Source organism: Ammospiza caudacuta, chromosome 3 (genome assembly GCF_027887145.1).
Source record: "Ammospiza caudacuta isolate bAmmCau1 chromosome 3, bAmmCau1.pri, whole genome shotgun sequence".
Classification (NCBI taxonomy): Eukaryota; Metazoa; Chordata; class Aves; order Passeriformes; family Passerellidae; genus Ammospiza; species Ammospiza caudacuta.
Genome location: NC_080595.1, coordinates 64282058 through 64309149, shown reverse-complemented (window position 1 = coordinate 64309149; position 27092 = coordinate 64282058). Strand labels below are relative to the sequence as shown.

The 27092-nt window shown below is 37.2% G+C and overlaps 1 protein-coding gene across 3 annotated transcripts in view; it reads right to left on the bottom strand.

Annotated features, from left to right (window-relative positions):
• Nucleotides 1–27092, bottom strand: part of PTPRK (protein tyrosine phosphatase receptor type K) — a 382880-nt gene that overhangs the window by 198463 nt on the left and 157325 nt on the right. For all 3 annotated transcript variants that reach the window (XM_058802159.1, XM_058802160.1, XM_058802161.1), the window contains exons 4-5: nucleotides 12937–13018; nucleotides 11018–11133 (exon numbers count right to left, since the gene is read on the bottom strand). In XM_058802159.1, the coding sequence (XP_058658142.1) occupies nucleotides 11018–11133; nucleotides 12937–13018 (198 nt within the window). The remainder of the gene's footprint in view (nucleotides 1–11017; nucleotides 11134–12936; nucleotides 13019–27092) is intronic.

Sequence of the window (27092 nt, the reverse complement as noted above, 5' to 3'; positions counted from 1 at the left end):
TGGTAACCCATTAGCCAGTCAGAGTTCAGATGCACTGTCACGATCTCTTAATTAAATTCTTCTTTTTAATGTCAGAACATTACTACTGATTTTAAAGGAGAGGAAAGAAAGGCAGCAGTGCTCTCTGCTTATTGAGGGTTTGTGGTACATACTGTTTCAATTTATGTCTTGCTCACACTGAACAGATCTTGAAAATGCTGCTCAATTAAGTTTTAAAAATTCAATTTAAAATTAATGTGGAGTTATACTAATGGGTAATGGCTGTACCCTGTGTGATCCTTGGTTCCTCCAGTCTCTTGCTGTCTGATTTGATAACCCTGAATTGCTCATTTAAGAGAGGTCACCACCAGGCAGTTTTCCTCTTTTGTGAAAATAACTCTGGGTTTTACAAAGGACTACTCTCTCTAAACACTTGATTAAAAGAAATATTAGTCTGTTAAAAAACCTCCCTAATTCTGGCATTCCAGGCATTTAAAATTACAATCTTAAATAAATCGCTCTGACTTCAAGGTTATTTTTAATTTGATAGGAACATGATTTCATTAAACTTTTTTCAGGCAATGAAATTAAATCATCTATATTTTAAATAAAGTCAACAGCAAAGCCTACACAGAATAAAAACAATCTTGAGTAAATTAACAAAAATTAGTCTTAAATATCTCTCTTTTGCCTTATGAAAGAAATCAAGCATTTAGTAAATATGAAATGCCATTTTAATTGATCTTTTAGAACCTGAGTGGAACAAAAACAATCTAAACTGCAAAGTCTTATTTAATTGGTAGAATTTAAGTGCATATCTTACATAAATTAAAAACTTATCAGCCTTTCTCCCTTAACTTTCAGGTTGAAAATTTGTGAGCTTTGCTTTTTTTGGTGAAATAGCAATGAGACACCTGTTTGCAGCGATGGTCTCTCTAAATTTTCCAGAACCCTTTTTTTCACACCAGTGATTTTTATAATCCTGGACAGTTCAACCTTACACATCCCCATCCTTTTCTTACTGTAAACACCTTAAAATAAGCCCTCTCTGCTGCTAATAATTACAGCCAACTCTGGTTGCCTTCTCGGGCTCTCGGCTGGATGCCGGGATGCCTCCGGTGATCAGAGGATGTCAACGCTTCGGCCGCAGTGACACCCGCGTTGCTCTGGCAGCAGTGCCCCATCAGCTGCCCTGCACTTGCTCCCTTCCTCACCTTCCCTCCTGTGCTCACTTACAAAAGCCAACCTGGAATATGAAAAATCTTCCTGAGAACTCTCTCCCTCCCAGTATATTATCATCACTAAATGGATCAGCTTGTGATCGGATTCACTGCGCAGCCACTGGCAGCAGAGGAGAGGGCAAGATATGTGTGCTAAGTGGGGCACAAGTCCACAGTTGGACTTGTTGGGTTGGGTTGTCTGAGCAACCCAGTCCCCCAAAGCTGCAATCAGAACTTCACCAGCAGCACAAGGGCTGGAAAGATAACCCCATCTGCCCAGGGCATTAAACCTCTGCTGCCTTGAGCAAAGGGGCATTTGTAAACAGCATGTTCCAAAGCATTCCTGGGTTTACTCATTATGTAAAGGAAGAAATGTCTCTTTTTGATGGGGGAAAAAAACAAAGAGGGCTGACCGTGGATAGTTTGAATGCCAGCAATAATGCACAATCTCTGCCAGATCATATTTTCAAAAAAAAAAAATAAAATAGGAGCAAACACACAAATAACCACAGTGCTTAAATTTTATTTTATATGCACTTGTCTGTCACTTTTCCACAGACATACATATTCCTTTAGAGCATTTAAGATATAATTTCCAAATGGAGAAAAATCTAAAGCCATTTCTTTATTATTATTGTTGTTGTTGCTGTTGCTACTGTTATCATATTTTCTTCTTTTTACACAAACGTCTCAATAAATTCTTGGCATTTTGAAATTTATTAACATACTAGGAAAGCATATTTACTAGGGGAAATTATAAATAAAATATTAATTTTTCCCCACAAAGGATTTAATTACTGAACAAAGTGGGATTATTTTTCCAATTTTATAAGTACAAAATTTAGCCTAAGAATTTTTTTTCAAGATGATAATGAATTAGAAATACAGCTTAAGTAATATGCCTAAATAGTCCTATCTTCTAAGAACAAAAGAAGGTGAACTAACAATTTTTTTAAATTGATTATTAAGGGGAAACATTAAATATTTTAAGTAGGAAATGAGTAGGACTTGCTTTAACTTTCTGGTCTCCTACATGCATAGCAAACCAGAATAAGATTCTACTTCGCAATGAACTGTGTATTCATTTATTAGCAAGAAAAGCTGCATAACTTTTCCCATGCTAACATACAGTGAAGATCATGAACAAATGCGACAAGCCAAGATTTATCCTGCATGCTGCACTGCAGTACAGAAAAATCCACAATTACTTAAAATGTCTTGATATCATGCACTGCTGTTACTCAAACTTGTCTCCTTTGAAGTAGCTCAAATTTCTAGCATGCTGAACTGACCCTCCTACTGAAGAAATCAAGGGCTCTGATGAAATAATATAATTGAGAGCCATCTGGCCCTTTAGAAGTAGCACTTATAATTTATTTTATTATAATAAGAGCCACCCGAGGCAAACTAGCAAAATTCATAGTACCGTGTCCCTGGCTGTGCCACCACACAAACAAAAGCCAGACTCACTTTCTCTGAGCATTTTAAAGCCTCTTAGTTTGAGCCTAATTGAACCCATGTTGAACATTCAAAAAAAAAGTATATATATATATTTTTTTTAATGGAGCTTTTCAGAAAGCCTTGGTTCTGAAATGCAGTGTTCTTGATTTAAAAAAATAACAACAAGCAACTAAAAACTCATAACTCACTAAAGTATGGATTCCTGACACAGTGATTTAAGGTGTATGTCATCTTGAGCAGTGCACAGTGAGCTACAGTATTTATCCTGCAGCACAAAATAAAAACATCTGCTTAGTTAGAAGACCATGAAGGAAAAAATTTGCAGAAGAACCCACCACTGAGGGCTGACACATCACTAGATAGCTCCTCAAAAATTTCTCAGCACACCACTTTACCCTTTTCTAAAGGCATCCAAGCCTACCAGTTGCTCTTATTCTTCTGTAATTCATTAAGTCCTGCAGCTATTTGAGAATAGCTGGGGTATTAGGCTACCTACCACACATCACACTACTGAGGAGAATTCAACCTGGATGCAGGTGATAACAGACAAGAGTCCCAGGACAGAACGGCCAAGGAATTTATAACGACATTTTTTTGTGTACATCACCTTTATTTCAGGTGTCTCACATACATGGGTGCTTCAGCCACTGGCTGACTGAGGAGTGACTACCAACTACAGCCAAGGAAGAGCCAAACTTCCACTGCAGCCATTCTACCCGTAAAGTACAAAGTGGCAGGAGAGAAGGAGCCACCACCAAGGCCACAATCAGCAGCACAGCTCCCAGCACCAGATGCTCCAGCCACCACAGGACCCCAGGGAAGACCTACAGGGAGGGCAACTCCAAAGGCTGCTGAGTAAACTAAATGACTTGTAGCTATGCAGACCAGAGGACTTAGCTAACTGGGGCAGAATTAAATTAAGACCAGGAGGATTACAGTATTTCATGTTGTTGAAACCTAGGATGACCGGGCATCTAGGGGAAACTGCCGTATTTATCCATGAAGCTGATAAATTGAGGCAGGAGAGAGGGAGAATGGTTGATTCAGGGTTAAATGACATAGATAGCATCAAAGGTGAACAGAGGAGGAAGAAAATAGAGGGGGGGGAAAAAGCCTTTGTGAAACAAACAAGTTATGAATACTTTAAATTTTCATGGGTAGAATATTCTGTATAACCATGTCTGAGTCAGGAGTGTGCAATACAGAATAAACTACAAGTCAAGTAATTTACAAGGAGCCTAATAGATCACTTCAAGGCTGCTTTTCATACAACTTTGGAAAAAAGGTTTGGGAAACAAGAATGTCTATCACACACCATAAACACGATGAGGTGAAAGTGAAGGTAGAATAGACAAGTCATTGCAAAAGAGTCCTCTGTGCTTCCCTACACTGCGTCTTCCTTTCAAAAACATATTTTCTGTAAGTAAAAGCAACCAATATGAAACAAATGAAGAAAGTGAAGTTTCTGTGCGAGCCTCAAGCACAGGAAAAAAAAAAAAGAAATTATATCCTGCTTAGCCACTGTCAGTAATCAAGATAAAGGTAAGGTGATGTAGACTTGAGCAGGATTTTACTGGCTGAGGAAAGAAGGTTTGGCACAAACAGCCCAGTTTGCTGTGCATATTAGAACTTGCTTTAGGCAGATGATGCTGATAATCCAAAAAAGTCTTCTGTCTCCCCAGAGGCTCACCCACTGCCCCCCAGGGAGAAGAGCAAAACCAGAGCCATAGGCCCTCTCTCTTCCTGCAGCCTCCACAGAGCATCATAGCCCCACTCCTCCTTAGGGCAGCAGGCCTGACTGACTTATTTCAGTTCAAAACCAAAAAGCATCAAATTTGACAGTTGACCAAAACCAAAAATGGGATCAAAACTCTCCACCACAGTTCCACGGCTGAAACCCTGCGGATGCTAGCAAGGCATCTTCTCTGAACTCTCTCTAGGCAGCACTGAATAAAAAAGCAAAATAACAAAGCTTTTCTAACATTCAGAGTATATTCAGCCCTCCTTAGCTTTCAGGGATCATAAAATTTGTGCAAACCAACAAAAAACATTCTTCCAATGAACACGGTGAATAGGCAAGTGCACTGTAACAGCAAATGTTTTATCATCAAACTAAAGAAAGGGTATCTTAACCAGTTAATTAACTGTATCAAAATGCAATGGTATCTCAAAAGGCAAAGTTACATTAGAAAACTCACAGAAAGCAACATGCATACAATGTAAAACAAAGTTAAATTGGACATGACTCTCCTATTAGAAATGCATTTTTTCTGAGACCAAAAGCAAGCCTCCTAGCATTCACTGTTAGGTTAGCTAAATGGTTTACCCCAAAGACCCACAGCCCACACCTCAACCCTTCTGCTGAATACTAATCCATGTCTTCATCTGGGAACAGCAGGAGGAAAAGACTTCTGTTGCACAACTTTTCTCCTTTGAGGGGAAATAGCCCTTCCAGAAAGCAAAACAAAATAGGTAATGTTTTGTCCCTCAATCCTTTCCCAGAGGCATGAATTCTTATACAGCCTTTCTAATCTAAATTCCTGGAATATTATGTTGGTCATGCACAATGCATCATCACAGGACACCATCTGCATGTGCCCAGTCCAAAGACTTGTTAAAGAGTGCATATATATGCAGTACCTAGCAAGAAAAATGAATGCTAAATATCACATCCTATTCTGTGGCAATCAGCACCAAAACCCAAGATGATGGTGAACAGGGCATTGGAGGATCATGGCAGTTTCCTCTACAAAAGGAGTGGGACACAGCCAGTTGTTTGAGCCCGAACAGACGCTTGCTCATCCTCCAGTAACAGTTGGTACCGCTGGGAGGTCAGCCCGACTCCATTGTTTTTGCAGCAATTTGCATTTTATTTTCCATAATGCTGTTTAATTTCACTTTTTCAATTATTACTCTCAGGCAATTGCTTTAATTATCTGTTATTCCACGAGGAAAGACACTTTCCTCTGGCAGAGGCAGGGGCTGCATCAGACCGTATTAACGCTGACTAGCCTCTCCACGGGCGAGCGCGGGGCTGCGGCGCCAGCCTTGGCAGCGTGCGTGGAGGGCGGTTAGCCAGCACCCACAGCTATTGCTGACAGATTGGCCCGCTCGCCACCGCTCAGATGGCAAATCTGCCCAGGATTACAAGGCGCATATTAAACCTTTAAAATGCATGCAGCTGGCACCCCCTTTGAATTTCAGATTCGCCAAGGCAAATGGTATCACCGTAGAGTGTGGCAAAGCACATCTGACTGCAAAGCCAGAACAAGCCGCTTTCCCTAATCCAATGCTGTGTTAATGCAAAGCTCAGCAATGATGGATGGACTCATTAGTGCCGCAGTTATCGCCATCTGAACCAGGTGCCAAGACATATGGTTTAACAGATGTTCCAGCAAAAAGCTCTGCACGCTGCGCTGTGCGAGTGTCCAGCTGAAGCGGACACCGATAAGACACTGAAAATCGTATTGGGCTTCTGGGAGCCACAATGGTTCCCAGCTCAGGAAGCTGTTAAACACAGCCCGATTATGCAAAAAACCCTATTGCTCTGATATCCCAATTAGATTGACTAAACAAATGCTGGACAAAGCACACACTGCTTTCTGGAGTCTTGGTGTACCCAAATGTTATTTAATTTACCCAGTCAATTACATTTCTCTACTGTATTTGCAAAGAAATGAAGGTTTCTTTATACAGAAATCATCACATGAAATAAGCAAGCAGAGCCCCCATCCCACTCTTGCATTTTCATGTTTAGAATGCCCTGTGTGCAGTATTCTTTCAAAAATTTAATACATAACACATATCCATTCTGAGCATAGGATTACTATGCAGAAGCAACGTGTTTGCAAGCTTATTTACTGACACGTCCACAATTCCTGTGGAATGCATGACATTTCATAGGGAAATAAATAGAATAAAACAGGGATCCTTCTTACAGTAATTTAGCAAATCAATGTGCACAAAGCAGTAAGGTGCATCAAATGTTAATAAAAGAAAAACTCCTTATTCTTTAAGCATCTTTTCAAAGAAAGAAAATTCATAGGCTTTAGAAAGAAAATCAGCAGTAAGTGTACAAGAACCAGTTAATTATTAAATCTATCTATACACACTATATTCATTTATTTTAGACTACACACACACACTTATGGTCACCACCTACAGGAATGCATTTTTCAGCAAGAAATTCTGCTAATTCCTAAAGCTTAGAAATCAGAGCATACCGAAGCATAACAGGTGGAAAACCACCTAGGTTACCACCTTGGGTTTAGGAACTCCTGTGACACAACTCATCTGCTTCAGTGTGGGCAGTAAAACCAAACTACAGCTGTTGGCGTGTGATATATTACAGTGGAAATTTTAAGAGAAGTTGGAAAATAATGAAAAAAAAGCCTCCCAGCATTACATTCTGAAGGGAACGACAAGTAAAACAGATACTAAGCACTGTGAATGACTGAATGCACTTCAGAAACAACATCAATGCTGTTTAACATTTAAACAAAAACTGAGGACTTTGAAAGCCTTTCAGAATTTGCTAATAATTGCAGGTCATAAAGAGACTCCTTCAGCACATAACCGCAAAAGGTTTGATAGCAGATCAAGTTGAAAAGGTGAAGAACAAAAGAATCTGAGCTGCATTTCTGTCCTGCTCCCACACCTACTATTCACACTGTCACAAAGGTGTGTTTCAGATGATCCTGTTCAACCAGTTAAATCTCTTTATCTGTGCAAATATTTATTCTGTATTAATGCAGCCTCAACTTTTGAAAACTTCTGTTATCTTTACTGCTTACTTCAATGACAGAGCTTTGACTGCCCCAAACATTGGTCCACTGAGGCTGCAAAATACAGAGGTGGCAGGAAAGGGATATCAAAGGGGATAAGAGACCAGGTACAGTCCAAAACCAAACAAAACAAGAGCAGAATCTGCAGCCATGAAAGTCAGGAGAAGTTCAATTCAATGTTAATCCCTATTTGTCTGAAATGTTTACAGACATACATTTATAGAAAATGATGTGTTGATGAAAATACTGTCATTACAGCAGTAAACACACAGGAAATCCTGTATTGAAATGCTGTGCCTATTTTTGTCCATTTTTATTTTTAGGCACATAAAGCTGTGTGCACCTTATTATATACACTGGGAAAAACATAAGCATGGAAATGTACTTGCACATAGAACATCTAGTATATGATCAGGGCCCAGTAACTAAAACAAAATTGAATTTTACATAGGTCTACAAGGAGACATGCTGTAATAATCTCCACTTTTATATCATGGGGTTACAGTCTTTCCCTCTTCCCTGCTTCTAATCAACCTTCCCAATCTATTTCCGCCTGCTGGCATTATTCATATGGGCAACTTAGACATGAATCAAGCCGGGGAAAACGACACACACGAAAAACCAAAAACAAAAAAAAAAAAAAAAAAAAGAAAAAAAAAAACAAGTAAACAAAATAAAACAAAAACAAAACCACAAAACCAAAAAAAACTTGTACAAATCAACAAAACCCAAACCAAAAAAATCCACAACTCCCCTTCCCCCAACAACAAAAATCCAATTGGAGTCAAAACCTTCTTCAGTCAGATGACTTTCCTGAACTGACTTACTGGAGAGCTGCAAAAGCCCCAGATCAGTGCAGAGAGGGATCAAGAGGGTGAAGCTGATCCTGAAGCAGCTCAGACCAAGCCCTGCCAAATCAGCCATGGGACTGCAGGACTTTGAACAGAGAGCAGGGTGGCTGCTATTTTTTTCTACATGCTGCTGAATTTACTTTAATTCTTCTCAAGACAGAAGGCTGCAAGAGCCAGAGAACACTGCTAGAGTCTTCAACAAAATCTCTGCCTGGACATATTTACTACTTCAATGCAAGCATATGAAATCTTAGATCTCCTCAGATGCAAAAAAAGACTGATGTCCCAGATTGCTCCTCCAACTTTTCCTTATGAAAGAATGTATTTTAATAGCAAATTCTTTGCTGTTTTATTTTCTTTTTTTTTCTTCCTCTTCAAGGAAATAGTTTTTCTTTTTCAATAAGGACATAACCAAAAGCTATTTTCTCTAAAACTATGTGCTTGGCAAGTGTATTCTTCCCCACCATCATCCACTTAGTTTTCATTTTTGCACTTTGTCTTTTTTTTTTTTTTTTTTTTATAATGGCCTTTCTTGTTATGAGAAAAATACATTCCTGGAATGCTTCAGCTCAAGGCTCTCAAAAACAATTACTTAGGCATTTGATTTGAACTGCCAGTTCTTCCTTTCAGGCTATTTGGGCTTCATAAATTTCGAGTTTGGTCAAAGGTTAAAGCCAACCTTTCCCAAGTTACACTCCAGTGTTTCATGAGGCCCAAACACATCCATGCCAGTTTTTAAGGACAATGAGTGAATTCACTATTAGCTATGTACAACAACAGTAACTTTGAGTGCAATCTAAAGAAAATTATCCATATAGGGAAGGTTGCCAATTCACACATATTGGGAAAGTAGGATTGCGAGGTGGAATGATGAGTGAAAGAAAGCCACCCTTAAACTGGTAAAAATTCATGACTGTTTACAAGAGAAAAAGAAAGAGAACAGAAGCTCAAGTCTCAAGGTATCTCCAAGAGTATCAGGGCACTTCACAAGCCCAGGCAAGCAGAGTTATAACCTCTAAAGTACTTCATCTATCACACTGTGAGAAATTATCATATCTGTGATCCATACACACACACAAAAATAAACTACCCATGAAGCATATGGAGGGACAAAACATATGTTTTCTGAGTTGATCTGGCTGCTAGTTGGGCTTCTCCAGGGAGTGAAAGTTAGAAAGGATAATCTGTCAGAGTTATCTGCCTCCAAGGAGTGAGCGAAAGGGAAGATTTCCAGCTGGCTGTCTCTGCTGGGTCTTTCTGACCCACAATCAACTGCAAGTGGCTCTTCACAGGTTTGCTGGAATGCTCCTCATGCTATTGTCTTGCCTTGGATATAGCAAAACCCAGGCCAGTTTCATTTTTTGTTCTTTGTGTGCTCTGTTTGGCAAGTCTCTGAAATCAAGCTGCTTTTTCTGAATGAATGCATTACGTGTTTACTCAATTTAAACAAATTACTGCTCAAAGACATGGAGTACAAATCATTGCTACTGCTGTGATACCTTTTCACTAAATGCAATGCAGTTATTTACTGCTTCTGTTCCTTTTTAATGTTGCAGCATATTTGTCTGATAATATCATTTGCATATCAGATTTTTCAATCATCTTTTTTAAAAATCTCTTTAAAATTCCAAGCTTATCACATGCCTATATGCAACAGCTAGCCAAGTTCATCAGCTCCGGTATTAAAGCAGAAATCAAGCTGAAATAACTGATTGTAGTTCACTTCAAAACACATTTGATCAAAAATACGTATTTCAAAGTTCTGATTATAGATAATTTAAAAGTATGTTTCCCAAAAATTACATAGATTCTAGTTCTGAAAATAAGCAGAAATACATATTATAGGAAAATAAAGTGTTAGAGGATATATTTAGAAAACATTCTAAAGGGATGTTGGTGCTTAAGATTTACATTTAAACTAAAGAATGCGCAGAAGTTGTACATGTACCATTTAAGTGATTTTTAAAATCCTTTTTAAGTGACAAAATTTAATTTTTTTAAGAGCAACTGGAAACTTTGCCATTATGTTACTCAACCAGTGGTCTTAAGTGTAAGTACTCCATTGCCATAATACAAAGGAGACTGGGTATTTTGGAGGATGGTGGTGTTCATTTATTTTTTTTCTTCTTTCCTAGTAAGAAGGATTATATTCTGGTTAGAGTCATCCCTTAAATTCTGACATACATACTATTCACAATTATAAATGGGTAAAAGTTAAACCTCCTCCTATCATGGAGACAGAGAAAAAGGAATTGCATCAGTCCTTTTAGGCTCTTCCAATTAATGTCACCGAGTGAAACTGATATGCACACAGAAGTGCAGCCACATCCCTCCAGCCACCTCCTTGGACCGGTAATTTATGCGATTAAAAAGTCCTCAAAATTCACGACAGCTGTGTTACATCAGTGTATTACTAGATCCTAAATGCCAATTATCTGCATTTAATAATAATGCATTTTTAAACAGAAGAGTTGATTTACAATGAGAGAAAGCACACAATACTTTTAAGGGCCAACCTTTTCCCAGCACCCACACCAGCTCTTATTTTTAATCAAAGCTTTACAATGTTGCAAAACTGATTACAAGTTTCTCCACTGAACAGACAAAATTCCATTTAAACTACATATTTTACATGCAGAAAAATGGCTTTGAATTTTAAACATTTCATCTCCAGAAAGCAGCTTGTCCTCTAGCCAAACAGACTTGCATGAGTTAGTCTTACCTGGAGCCATAACTTGTTATTCACTGCATCTCTCCCTGTAGCAATGCACTGAAATGTAGCATTCTGCCCTGCATTGACCTCTACATCCCCCAGCCTCAAAAAATGTGGAGATTTATCTGTAGAGGAGGAAAACAAAAATTACAAATAAAAGTCATTATAAAAAAATAAGGGTGCCAGAAATATTATCTCCCTCAACCTCCATGTTTTAACAATCTTTGGCTGAAAAAGAAACAGAAGGGAGAATATTATTTGTCTCATCTGTGTTCAAGGAGTGCTTTCAGTCTTTCCTCTTCTCCCCTGGTGATGCTACTAACTTTATGTTATACATGTGTTATAATAAAGTCTTTTTAAAATAGAAGTCAAAAGAAGGAGATCAGGTGCCAAAATGTCGGCAGCACTTGACAAGAATTATCCCAAAGACTTTTGACTGTATGAAATCCATCATACTGAGAAAAACCCAATTAGCAGCAGCATGCCACTCAAGCAAATAGATACTGCTCATGTTATTTGCAATGCAACTCAGAGCTCTTGTTTTGGAAAACTAAACCATTTGTGGCATTGAATATAATATTTCAGGAGCTAACAAATATATTTTTCACACTGAGAAAGGCTGTAGGAAATCTCAGTGGCACAACCACCTGAAGGATTTACTAGACCTACAAAAGCCAACAGAAACATTTGAGGAATGGGCACGTTACACAGCTCACCCACCCTTTTCTCAAGAACAACTAAAGAAAACAGCAGCTGAACTGTTCTTTCTTTGTGCTTACTAAAGAAACATGACGCACAGGAAAAAAACATTTAATTGGAACAAACAGGGTTTAAACATCAGTAACAAAAAGAGCTTGTCTGAATACCATAACAAACTGATAATGTGCTGGGATGACTGTACCCGAGTGCCTTTTGTTTTGGCACTTCAAAACAAAACACAAAGGAGGAAAATACATATGAAAGCCAGATATTGAATCCAAGCAGAGCTTTGCTGAGTACAGGCATCAGATAGCTGGGATGGCTGAAATATTAAAAAGGTAACTCACTCAAATACCCTGTCAGCTTGGTAGCTCCCAAGAGCTACGATTTTAAAAGGAGTAGAAGAAAACATGATGCGAGGCTGCCACTGGAACTTTATTATTCGGCATCATTTTGCAAAGTTGGAGCAGGATATTGTTATGTCCTGGTCATTTCAGAAAGCAATTAAATTATCAGCCATGTGGTACATTAGAATGAAATCATATTTTAGAGAGGTATTTCTAGGAGAAGATGAGAAGAGTTAAACAGAAAGAAATTGCAAAAAAATTTTGATAACAAGTGCTAGAAATGCACAGTAACAATTTCTTCCTCACAACCTTTTATTCGTAGAATATTCTCACTGTCATAACTTGTGTTTGCATGTATGCAATTATTCCCCAGGATTAGCAGGGAAAGGCAAACATAAATGCCTGAAGCCTGTCCACAAAACAATAAACAAAATGCAATCTCTCAGTAGTTCAACAGCCAGAAGCCTTTTTTTTTGGTTTTTTTTTTAATCTATTTTGTCTGTTTAGGAAAAAAAGAAAAAATAGGGGTATAAAATCTGATGAACCTCCTACAAGCATCTGCCAATTCAGTTTTCTTTAATCAGTGAGTATATACATTAACATTAAAACCCATTTTGATTATACACACCAACTGTGTACGAGTGAAAAGACTTTGAAGAAAGCCCTTTTTTTTATGCCTGTATAAATTACTTCTGGCAGAAAAGGATTTCACCCAGGTAAATCACTATCGCAATCACATTTCTTCCTGGAAGCTGCAACAAAAATACTATTGAAAGAACAAAGAATATCAGTGATCCAAGTGATGAAAACTGAGCAGTCCACAGCAATATCATATATGTCCTGAAAAGACAGAGAAAAATGCAGCTCTTAATCATTACTTACCGCAAGGGTAACTCAAGACCTGGATGTCATCAATGGCAATGTAGCCATTTCTTCCATCTGAGACTTCAGCTTCAAATATTACCTGTCAAAATGAAAGAAAAAATGTTTACAACACTCATTTCTACAGAATTCCCCCGGTGGCAAGCGTGTAGATATAAGACACGTTGCCTTTTTCATTTAGTTGAAGTTCCTACAAGGTTTGACAACTGAATGGAATATTTATTAGTCAGTGTGGTGCAGTTCCATACCATTTATATACATGGCTTGCTTTGGATTTGTTGCTCATAGCACACCAGAAAAACACATGTTTAACTGCATACTGCTTTATCTCAGCTAAATGTGCAAACATGATTCAATTCTGAAAAAAAAGCCATTACTTTCAGACAGGTTAGACATCACAATACCCAGGTGATCAACCAATTTTAAGAAAATTTGTTTTCTTCCTGGGGGTCACAATATAGTCTCCTGTAAACCTCTGCAGCTCAGTTGCACAGGAAAACACAGAAATAGTGCGGCACTCCCCAGTGGCAACAAAATGAACAGCTGTGACATGAGATTTATGCAGCTGTCATTAACTTCATTCTTCCTTCTTGCAAGGTAGTGAGGAAAATCCTATGTATGAAGAAAAAGAAGACACTGTCTTCACATCCGGTGTCTTGTCCCACCCAAATGGGCCATTAATAACAAAGAATTGCTTGGTGGTGGTTCAGAGAGTTCCTGAAATTGTGCTTTGACTGCAGAAAGAAGGTGCCTGTGGGGAATGTATATTTTGATAGCACTGGACTATAATCCTTCTTCTAGTTTCTCCAGACATTCTTGCTAAGACTGCACTTCTAGCCAATTTCTTTTTTTTCCTTCTAATTTTATTTGCACCCAAATGGAATTTAGTTACAAGAACCACTTCATTCTCTGCCTCTTGCTCCTGCCTTGGCCAACAAGAGCATGATGGAAATTAATTTAGTGTCTGGGAGCCCTACTTTCATAGTGTGCCTTGTCCATTGACCTTTCTGACCAGAGCACTGTTTGACAATGTCTACCCACTCTTCAGGCATTTTCAGAGAGCTGGCACTTGTTCCCAGTAACAAACATCAATATAACTATCTTTAATTCTTTAATAGTTTGGATTTTTTTTTTCTTACTTAAATGGCTGCATGGTATGGAAGACAACTCAGTAAGAAAGAAACATTATATTTAAAGTCCTTCTGACAGACTGGTTTCTTTAAAGCACAATACAGTTCTATAACATACACAAACTCTGAAAGTCCGTTGTTTCTCAAAGTCTAGTTCAGAAATTTGTGCGCCAATTCTATGAACTGAACTAAATTTGCACCTCATTTTAACTGGATTGTTATGGATTCACTTGGAAATAACTTACATCCAATTCTCAGGAAGGCTCTGGCTATATAAGTGTGTCCTTCTCCTATGTGTTGATACCTTCATACACTGGGAGTCAGAGGACAGAAAGCTACATTTCTTGGGATACTGCTGGGAATTAATTTACTTCAATTTTTTTCCCCTCTGCTAGATGCATTTTAGTAATCTCCACCCTGCAGGAGTAGGAAGCTATCAGAAAAGGAGAAATCCACAGCAAATAGAAAGATAAAAGACATGGAGAACCATGAGAGGAAGAAAAGTAACAAAAAAAAAAACCCAGAAAACATGGAGAAACATGGAAAGATAAGAATTTATGCAAAGTTATAAGGCACAAGGTTCCCAAGGTAAGAAAAAAAATACAATAATTAAAAAGACAGATATCAGAGCACTAATATTTCATATATATAGTATCATTTTTATATTCATAATTGGTACAAATACAACTATGAAATATTCATAACTATGGATGAAATAAAGCAAAAAAGTGCTGCTCAGTTAAAAAATTACCAGGCTTTAATTTGATAACGTCCGTTCACATTTAAAATGGGAAATGGAAAAAGGCAATTGCATATATAGGTGAAAACAGCAGTTCAAAATGCTGACAAGTCAGGCAAGAATCTGAAGTAGTTCTTTTCCTCAAATACACAAACTTCTTGAGAAAAAACAGATTGTTGAGCCACTGCTTTCACCAGAGGGGTCTTATCCTAATAAGACACAAGTCTTCGAGAGTGAGTCCTGCACTTCATCTGCACTGCTCTTCAGTTTGCAGTCCTAGAAAGAATGGCTTTGACACTTTTGTTTTAGCTGAAAAATAATTCAGATTATCACTCTCAGCAGAAAACATTAGCTGTCTGCACAACCATAAATGTCCTTCCACTTATTACAATTTAATTGCATGTCCATATAGTGCACTTCTGAAAGATGCTCACTTTCATTAATGGAGAAGGGAGAGAAACTGTTTCCAGGGGATGAATTGGGCTGGCACAGAGCAGGCTTATGGAGACAGCTATCCTGTCTCATTTGTACTAGAACTGACACAATGAATGAGAATGGCAAGTGCTGAATATTTCAGGTAATTCAAATGCTACTCAAGGGAACCAGGACTTGGTCCCAGAATGTTCTACATAGTTCCAAGATGATACACAAGTAGTCATTTTCTTCTCCAAATAAAATTGAAAATCCTTGTTCATGAAGCACCTACATTCAGACACAAATTAAGATCCAGGGCCAGAACTCCCTGAACTGGACACACTCCTACATATTTAGTCATTCCCAACGTATTTCTTGTCCATATACTGGGCCATTTTCTCCCAAAAACCATGCAAGCTTTTAGTGAACACAGTGCCATTTGGAAAAATCTATGGGTTTCCTATTGACAGCATTAAGAGAGATTTCCACTTTTATGGTTTATACCAGACTTCATTTAATGACCCAAATCAGTGACAAATTGATCCTAGCCAGCCTTGTATATTATTCACAACTTTGTAAACCTGTAGTATATATCCCAAATGTAAATGAAAAAGTAATTTTGTCTCAAATTTGAAGAGTCCCAGATTGTTCAGCCAAAACCAGATTGTTCATATAAAAACCATTTCCTGTTCTTTGATCATGCTCATCCTTCTCTCTAAAGCTCTAACAAGAATATATTTTTTGAAGATAACGAGAAGAGAGTTGGCACACAGTAATCAAAATATGGGTGAGTCATAATTTATACAACAGCTTAACACCATTACCTAATTTACACTGAACTTATTTAACCATTCTTAACACTTTATTTTCTTCTTTTGACCATCACTGGGCTCTATGCTGATGTTTTTATGAACCCTGCGATTTTGCTGCAGAGTGGCAATGGCAAGCTTCCACTGAGTCCATCATTCTGTGTGTGTGAAATTTAGATTCTATGGAGTGTGCATTTTTTTATATCTCATTATCAACACTAAAATGTTCCTGTCATTTTATTTTCCAATCACTTTCAGTTGGCAAGTCCTTCTACAAGACCTCATAATTACATACTGTCCTTGCAATTCCAGTGCAGCTTTTACCTACAAACTTCTGTGTTTGTACTGTTTTTTGGCACCCACTGTGGTCCCATATGAACATGATGACACAATTCTGTATCTAAGGAAGCATCTCATAGAATGTCAGCTTGGCTTCACTATAGGTTTGTGCAGGGGGATATTTGGAAATCTAACTAGATCTAGATTCTGTTAATCACATCACTCTTACCTATAAACTTGTCATCTGTAAAGGGCTACAGGCTAAAAATTAGGTGTGAAAATGATAAGAAGAACAAAATAAAAATAAAAATAAATAAATAAATGAAAGCTGTTTTGGTTTAGGCACTGGAAAACAACACATACCTTTTCATATCCCGGCTCCAAAATCTAAAAGATGACAATCATTACTTATCTAATATTATTCCAGAAATAAACATTTTTGACCAATTTAAATACTCAACAGTGTTTGAATGCAATGGAAAAAGTAGTAATTATTACAGCAGAAACTCCTACAGGCATTTAGTTATTGAAGTTTAATGCTTAAGAAATACTTCAACCTCCACATTGTAGGATGCATTGTTAGGGCTGTGAAGCAATCATCACAAAGGCTAAGCCTGCACTTGCAGAAATATAAGAAATGTACTTCTTAAGGACTGGCCTCACCGAATTTTTAACTCTTGTCAGGATCCAAAAGTTTATGTACCATCCTCATTAGCTCATTTGAGGCACTGATCGAAACAAGCACTCCCAAAGCATACCTAGTCAATTAATGTAGTCAGAAAAGAGAGAAAACAATTTTGTAGCCCAAAGTCTACCCTTAGGAATACAATTCTTCCTAGGATTTGTAAAAGTTGTTTTCTTGTAAGCAATGCAACATCAGCAAGAATGGTGTTTTCAGCACAATTTGGAGACAAGGACAATTTTCTTTGTCCTTTCTCCACTTGACTAGTTCTGACTAGTCATGGTAGCATGGTAGTGAAGGAGGCGCAATCTCCCAGTTTTGACATCAGTCCTGCCACATCATCATATATAGAAAGCAATGCCTCAGTCAGCATTAAAAGGTTTAGTTACAATAGAAATGTAGTGTTTCACTGACAATTTTTTCCTGCTAGGCTCTAATACATATAATTACGGAGAGATGAAGAAGAATTGGAGATAAAAATATAAGGAAGTTTTTAAAAGGAAAAATTTAGATACTGTAATTTCCATAAAGCATTCAACCTACAACATACTTTTTTTCAGGCATAGTAGGGTCTCTACTAGCTGGATTATCTGAAATCCAACCTGTACATGGATGAATTCCAGTGCTTGGTGGAAAGGTGTACGAGAGAGCTGTGTGCAGACAGAAGTTAACACATCTGTGACAAGCCACAGTAAAACCAGAGTACAGCACAAAAAAACCAAAACAAACAAGCAAAACCACTGAAAAACAAACTACAAAAAAAACCCCTACAAAAACAAACAAAAAACCCCAACCAAACCAAAAGAAGCAGTGAAATTATATCAAACTTCACCAGATGTGTTATATTAACCTCATCAGACATAAAACTTCAGTCTTTCATAAGAATATAAAAAGAAAAATTTTAAATTCTTTTCTACTTCATACACACCTCTTTCTTTCATTATTTTTCAGTTTTGTAACAGCACAGCAGGGTATTCCAGATATACCCATACCTAGTACTTGCAATAGAATTGATAAAGGTTAAACAGCACATAGAAGAAAGTTTGTTTTGCAATAAAATGATTCTCTGCAGATGAAATGCCACGTAGAGCAAGACCAATTATAAATAAAACAGTAACAAATCCTATTCACTGACATGTTTCTAGCCCTATTCAATGCTTTCACAGTGTTAAAGGCATTTTAAAACACTGAATCAAAGGTTTTAATTACCAAGAAATGAAAAATTAATATAAACATCAAAACAGTGTCATGTTGCAAAATACGACGCTTAATGGAAGCTAGCTGAGAGGGGCAGCTAAAGAAATTTTATCTAACATACAAAAATTTTGTTGACATAATAAAAAGCATTTCCCTTGTGAAAGTTACAGACAATTTTGCTGAACTAATTTGGAAATCATGAAAACACAATTAATTCCACTTGAATGCTCAAGCAATCCTGTGAGGCAGCCTTTGCAGCTGACATGACCCAGGAGAATTTTAGCACAGCAAATCAAACACTTGGGTGAAAACTCTGGAATCTCAAGTCTGCCAGGCCAGCTAACACCCAATTACTTCTTTTTTCCTCAATAAAACACCTCCTGACATTGGAAGCCAAAGGAGTTAAGGCTGTCTTGTCACTGGTATCTAGCTCAGCTGGTCATCTCAGATTCTTTGACCATCTCAGTCACCCACAAAGAACCCTGACATTCACAACTCCTCTCATCCCTAAAGTTACGTTAAAGTTTCACTTGACACAGGCAAATATGTACTACAAGATTCATCTCTATTCGTCCTCTCTGGTGAAGAATCACACACAAAAAAACATGCCTTCAAAGGGTCCTAAAGGGTGATCTTTTAAACAATTTATTAGTAGTAAGTGACCTAGCTACCTATTCAATCCCTGAGGAAAAAAAAAAAACAAACAGAAAACAAAGCCACACAACAAGCATAAAATCATCTCTTTGTGTGAAAGCAAGAACTGTAGGTTAGGTTTTGTTGAGCTAAACAATTCAAACATGATGAGAACTAATAACAATGTTTTACTTCCACAAACAAGATACATGTTCCAGAGAACAGATAATTAATATGAAGCATAACAAGCCTTTGGAAGGACCTGTATGACAATTGTCTGATGGCAGGAAAAGCTAGCAATTAGACTCTGTGACCCTGGAAACCACTGTGTTAGCAACACAGTGAACATCAGAAAGGAAAAAAAAACACATCTCTGCATTTATCTTTGCTTACTTCTTTCAAGTTACTTATGCCAAATATTTCTAGGCTCCTCCTAGAAAATATCTGGATGAAGCACCACACATGGATGAGTTACAGCTACTCTGGCTTTGGAGCAGTAGTAGTTCATCATGTGGGAATATTTACAGTTTTGTAAAATCCCTCCCTGCTCTTGACTGACTGAAGAACTTGAGAAAAAATATCCTTATGTAGCCCATAAACACCAGATCATCAAAAACCCAAAACATTTAAGGGTGGAAGCTCTTACATGATTCAGATTTTAAAATAACAGTAATGACATGTACAAAAGCATGACTCTTAGCCATGGGCAACAAAATATTGATTACACTGTAAATCACAACATTTAAAGGCTAAAATTGGGAGAGCAGCAGTAAGAGACAAGTTAAGAACCCACATGAAATACTCAGTGCTTTGCTTATTTTTGTGATAGACTAAAAGCTTAAGGAAACTCTTCCCAGTAGCACAGAAGCAGTCCTTTGGAACATGGGTAGCTACCTGAAAATGCAGGAATGCAAGCTTGGCATAATGCCACTTCTCCAAACCTAGAGCAGAGGTCAGTTCTTTTTGACTTCCAATGACTTTTGGGAATTCCCTATAATGTGGAAAATTTTTGAGCAGGACTTGATAACCCACAGAGTTACCTTTGAACTTCGACCATTCTGATTTTCCAAAACTGTTGTCCTACAAAATAGTTTTATTTCACTTACATTAAACAGAAGGGCTTAAGTTCAGTTTTGACTATGTATTTTCCAGATAACTCACTATGGGTTGGATTGAATATAATCATTTCCTCTGTAGAAACTGTTAATTGAAATGTTTCATGTATGCATTTTACAACTTTTAATATTTACTAGATGTATTCAGCCAGAATGCTGGCTACCAACTAACACCTGCTGGTTTTATGATGATTCCTGCCTATGAAACATTTGTGGGATGATTGAAGCACTATTTGAATAAGTCGCCTGGAAAGGTTTGCTATCCCCTTCCCTAATAACCTAGTAAAAATATACTATCATCCATCAACAAAGTTCTGAGCTGTAAAATGTTCTCCAGCAACCATTTTTAGGCACAGAGAAGCAGAGACACTGCTTCAAGGGACAATGCAATGTACTTCCAACAGCCTTGCCCTACCCTCGGCACTTGTAGGGTGAGCTCACAGATACTTCCCTGACAAATGCTGACATATGAATAAGCAAGTTTTTTGATAATAAAAAAAAAAAATGTGCTAATTCCCATGTGAGAATCCATGCCTAAATGATCATGCTGCCCTGGACTATGGAGCTGACTCCATAAATTAACTTGTATGCTTTTTTTGATACTTTTTTCTTTCTTTTTTTTTGTATCTCAAAGCTTTTCTGTGTTTTGCTTTAATGGACCAGAAGTTTAAGAGGGTAGTCATTATAGTCTTTTAAGTGATGACAGTGTATTAGCAGTAACTACAAGCCCAGCAAATCCATATATTTATCAAGGATAATCATAGGGCCCTAATTTATAGGTAAAACAAGTGCATAGAAAAGACAGAGCAAGCAAGTTCTCCAGAAGCACATTACTGCAAAGAAATCAAGTATAAAATGGCCTTTGTCACAGTGAAGCAAAGGAATTCAAGCTAAACTTTGTTAGCCATTATTTATTGCTCCACAGTAGCTTTGAACAAATCAGTTTGACAGGTTGCACCTTTAAGGTAAGCAGAAAAATTTCCACGTAGGGTTAGAATAGAAGAACAACCCCAAGCCATGCCTAATAACTGATTCAACACCTTTATTTTTTATTCCTACTACAACTGAAAGAAATTAATTCGTCATGGTTGGTAAAGTGACAGCAAAGCCTACAAAATTCGTATTTGTCAATGAAAAAGCAGAAGAACCAGGTGGTTTTTGAGAGCAGGATACATTGAAATTGAGACCCTGAAGAAGAAAGAGCTTAAAGTTTTGTCTCTGTCTCCATAAAATGATATACCTTTAAAAAAAAACCAAAATGCATTTCCACAGGTACACAATGGGGCCCACAGCTTTTCACTCTAAAATTTAATTTTGTGAAGGAAAAAAAAAGGCAAAACACAAAAACTCAACACAAAATCAAAACCACCCCACAAACCCTAAACAAACAAAACTAGCTGAATCTTTCAAAATATATTAACTGACATCCTTGTACATGTCTTATCTAGGGTGTACACTTGGGACCAAATTTTGATGATTTTGCCTTCACTTCGACAACCTAGAGAGCTACAAAGAGAGAGAGCTACTAAGAGAGAGACCTTGAAAAAGTCTCTAAATACTAGATATGCCAGGCCTCCAGATGCTAAGATGTAGTTTCAACAAGTCTTTCTGAATATTATCTTCCTTCTTCTGAAAACATTAGACCAACATTGAAACCATTTAAATTGTCACTACTACTTGGTTATACATAATATCACATGCCTTGGTTAATGAAGTCAGACAAGTCAGATTAATTTCCTAATTTCCTACTTAGAGAAGAAACTTGTATTTGAGATTGTGACAGTGAAATATTTATTTTTCAGGGCAGTAAATGTAGTAAAAAAGATAACAAAGAAGACAAAGTAGCAAAAGTAATAGCTGTGAAATCTGTGATGCTAAGTAGATAAACATCAGTCAGGAATGATACCAGATCTACATTTCCCCGCCACTAGCAGTGACCAATATGTTAAATTAACTCAGAAGGGTTTCTCCAGGTATATTTTCCTGGGATATTTTTAGAGCTTTTAGGCATTGCATCATTAACAGTAAAAGAATTAAATACAGAATCATTGTAGTTTCTTAAATTTAATTTGGAGTAGAAAGCTAAAGGTATTCAGCAACTTATATTCTCAGTTTGCAGGGAGAAGGATGAAGGGGTTACACACTATTAAGGAGCTCAACAAATGAAACTGGATCAGAGCAGACAAGTTACTGACAAGTCAAGTAGGGCACATCACACAAAGATAAAAATTAACCAGACAGAGACTTGGGGCAACGAATTTCCTCTGTCCTCCCTTAAAACCCTTAACTTCAATATATCCACTAAAGTCTTATAGTTGTTTTCCTTTCCACCTTCCCTATACTATCAATCTGCAAAGACATCTGATACTTCAACTAGCCTTTGAACAAACAAGCTAATCTGAAAAGTCAAACAAAGGAATGATGAATCCTAAATCCAAGAGAAAAGGGTCTCTCTGTTCTCAAAACAAATCCATTTTATATTTTTTAAGTGCTGAAGATAAATACTGAGCAGACCTTTAGGTGTACGACATAAACTATTTCAGAATTTTGCCTACCAAAATGATTAAGGTTTCTGGTCTCTGGTATTGCACTTGAATGTATCATTTTTCTCCACAGAAAAAGGAAGGCAAAAATACTTCCCAAATTAATATTGTCTCCCAAAAGGGAGAAACAACCAAGAATCATTCATAATAACATTCTTTGAACTTTTTCAGGATAATGCACCAACTTGTTTGGGGTTTTTTTTAATTGTTCAGAAAAACTGCTGTGAAACACAAAGCAATTACTATTCTTGAAACACAGCTTAGGTTTTATAATGAGCAGAGCAAACTTACCATAGCTTCTTTTAATTCAAAACACATATTTTTAACATGCCTATAAAATAATTTTCTAACAGATGGATTATTAAATGGCAGAAAAAGACTGCATAGATGAGTACTCACCTTTCACCTCGTAAAATTGCAATTTTTATCTACAATGAGCAGATAAGAGAGAAGGACATCCTTACCAGTAACCTTCAGATAGGTTAAGATAAATTTAAAGCCCAAGACAAACATATTTTAGAATCTCTGTTCTCAAGGTTCATTGTTCATTATTGCAAGCCGTTGTAAGTTATTAAAGATTGTGCCACTGGCTATTAAAGGAAAGTCATAACCTATATTTAAAATGCCCTTTTTTCCACTGAGGGGGCAGGGACATTATCCCACCAGGGGATCCAGTTGATATCTGTATCACAGCACTCTGCATTATGTTCAACACAGTGCTTTTCACTTACATGACATTTTATAAAAGATGACAAAGGCAATTCTTAAGTGGGAGTAAATTAGGGTTTGCGATTGGAATGATGATTTCTCTCCTTACCAGACTGTGGCTTCTGCAGTCACAGCCAATTATCATCGTGTTCAGTTCACAAAGGTTTGCAGAACACCACAGGCCACAAGAAATTCCCAACATTATAACACAGCTTTAACAACCACAGACAAATACCAGGCAAAAGCCAAGAGTACATTGCTCCACCACAATAAATACTGAGAAGGCAGTGCCCGTATCTGTCACAAATTCTCTTTTGTTTCCTAGTGGAAAATCCATGTAGGTTTAAATTAGCAAAGTTCACCATAGAATATACATTTACTTTTTGCTCACATTTTAAATACATGTGCAATAATATTCATTTTCACAATTCTAAAGATGAGCTACAAAAATTATTCAAAATCCATCTCTGTGTTAAAATCTACAGACCTTGATCTGTTTACACTACTTCTTCTGGATATCAATTGCCAAAAATCTTTTAAATAAAACTACAATCCTAAATGTAGTACAAAGTTCAACTACATATACACTCATACACATATTATCATATATATATGTATATATAACATCTGGTTATATATACATAATGTCCAAATGAGATACTAGAGACACTAGAGAAGAACAAGCCATCCACTTATAGCACATAAAAATATTTCTGCATTTAGTAATTGATATTGAGATGTGTGCATGAATGTGCTTACATGACCCAATACATACTTTGAATTTGGACAAGATATTGATTACAAACAATGAACAGGGTACTGTGTCTCAGCAGATATTAACTATGTTTATCCAGAGATGCTGATAAACTGTCAGACTCATGATGCCATTTTTAATTAGCAACATTTTCATATATTTTCATAAGTTCAACTGATCCACATAGAGTTACCAGATTCCTTTCCGAATTTCCTTGCATAAAACAGACACAGCTCTTTTCCACGTAACTTTTAAGGTCTATTTCCCAAATCTCTTGGCAGCTATGATCTAAAGAACACTGATTGCAATGTGTAATACCTGCAACTGACATACAACACTGAGCAAGCTCATCTTAACTCTATAAAAGAAACACTCCCTTAAGTCCAAGGTAACTTGTACAACACTACCAAAATAAACATGGAGATCCTAAAACAACTTCCAATGTTTTCATTCAATGTCAGACTTTCCAACACCTTTCTTAGGAAATAAAAATCATTTCAGGGAAAAATTAACACATAACATGCTCCTTATGCAAACTTTACTTCTCATTTTTCCTTTCCTCAACAAAATGTTCCCTTCTATCAGGCATTTCTTGACAGCTTTCTGTGTTCCAGACTCTCTCCTCATTTGCCACCTTGCTCCCCTCACGCCTTCCCAGAATACACTCAATTTGCACATGTGAAAACAAGGCTTCCTGCAACTACAGCTCCATGTTCCTTAATTCTCTGTCTATCTTTTCAAAGTTGGCATGTCCAAAAGAATCATTTCACTACTCCATTTCTTTGGTTCATCTTTCAAAGCAAAAGTACCATCACCAAGCCGCATCCCTCAATAAAACTAAGATTCATTTCCATCCTCATCTGACAAGCTTAGCATTGTCTCTTCCAAAATTGAGTGCACTTAACTTCCATAGCACCATTTTCTTTTAGGTCTTCTATTTAGGTATTACCTGAGGTTTCTCTTATTCCTGTAAGCACTGGAGCTTCACAGGAGCTTTACACTATGCTTAAGACTCATTCTCTGCTTCCTCATGGCTGACACCCTGAAACACTAAAATAGCTATAAACCAAAACTTATTTCTATGCTTTTGAAATACAAAGTTAAAACGGTGGGGGAACTTCTGGTGAGGTAAGTAAACATTTTCCATCTAAGACCAGATTGAAAGGCCAGTGCAGAAATAAAATAATGTTACTATGGGTCTGGAAACACAAGCATCAAGGCATCAGAAAGCAACAAAGACACCAAACTAATATTCAGTTGGCACAAATTCCAAACTCCAACTAATTACTCTGTCACATCTTGTGTAATGAGCATGTTTGGTGCTGCCCACTGTTGTCATAATAATGGGTATCACCAAATAGGGAGGAAAAACCACACACAAAATGACTGTAGATCACACTACAGGTAGTCCTAGATTTTACCTCACTTCCAAAACATCTAGTAATACAAGAGCCAGTGCTGAAAGAATTTTTGGAAATAAAATAGTCACGGATTTCATGAGTTATTTGTATTGTTCACATTCTTCAGATTTTCTTCCAATAATCTGTCTTTAATCAGTTTGGAAATTGGAGTGCTGTACTTTCTTTTGCTGCTGCTTCTCTAACACTTTCTCAGCTGATAGTACTTTTCTAAGTTATTTTGCCCATTTTTCCATTTAATCCACAGATATAAATTGTGCTCGCACACACACAGAGGAAAATTCTACTCTTGCTTGATATGAACAGACCATATGTCTGTGAAGGCAAAACTTAACATGAGAGAGAAATATGTAAAAAGCAGTTTCATAAACAGAATTTTGCTTTGCTTCCAAGTATCTTAGCCATGTATTTCAGACCCTCTCTTCTTGCAGCTTCAAGCCAGATATGCCAACCATGTCAGTCAAACCTTAGCCTGAGGTTTCAATGCATTCCAGTTACAACACTCAGCTCTTTGGATTCCAGAATTCTAAACAGATCAAATCTCCCCACAGTGTTCATACAGCACCAACAATTATATATATTGTCTCAGTGGAGTGTGTCAGCCGCATTCAGGCAATCCCGGTCCTGACACTAACCAAAGCTTGAGGTGTGCCAATTGCAGAAAGCTGATAAAGTCTCCATTATTGGAAACTAGATACCAGAACACACACACTCACATATGAAACATGCTGTCTCCTCCACTGCACTTTCTCCTCAGCTATCCTGGCCTGAAATGACAACCATTAAATTTTGAATTTAATTGCTCAGTCAGGTAAGTTATACTTTGGCGAAGGATGCATAATAAATAACATGAACAGTAACCAAATACTAATAAAATATTAAATAAGAAGCATTTGTGATATGTAAGAAAATTGGTGTGATTATATCTTGTATCATGGTGGTGTAATGCCCCAGAGAGGTTCAGTTAATCATGTGTCACCTAAAGCAGCATGACTATTACTTCTACAAAGCAAGCTGAAACTGCAAACTTAACAGTAGCTTTAACTCAATACCCATGTTTACTTAAGACCTCAACTCATGACATTTGAGCACAGAAGCTCTACCCAGATTTAATTATTTTAAAACAAACACCTCACAAAACCTATCTTTTTTAATTTACTTCGTAACATTTGCTGAAATTACTTTTGCAGACCTTGCTTAGAGAACCATAAATATGATTCAGTAACTTTTATGGCCAACTCCTTTCTAGGCAGCAAAGAGAAAACTTTTTACTAACACACCAAAATACTACAAAATATTCAAAGATCACCTTTAATTTACCAGCATTTTCTGATAGCTACAATGACTGATATTCCAGTAGATGGCTTCTTCTCTGTAATCAGAATGGGAAATAAACCATGTACCTTGGCAAAGCAGACTTCCATTTCGATCAAGGTAAACAGTGATAGGACAGGGCTATTCAAAGCATTTCTGTTCCCCTTTCTCACTGTGATTACTGTTTAATAATGGCAGATACGACAAATTGAGTAATAGTCATTTTGTCCTTTGGCATATCTGGCTATCCTTGGCTTAAGCTTAGTCAATCCTGTGCACAGAACCGAAGTCAAACGTCACGGGCCTGACAAAACTAAGTGATGAATAAGGACAATACAAACTAAAGAAAAAAACCTGTGTGATCCATCTCTGCGCTGTAAACAGGTCTGTGGATGTGAAAAAATTCAGGGTATTTGTAGAA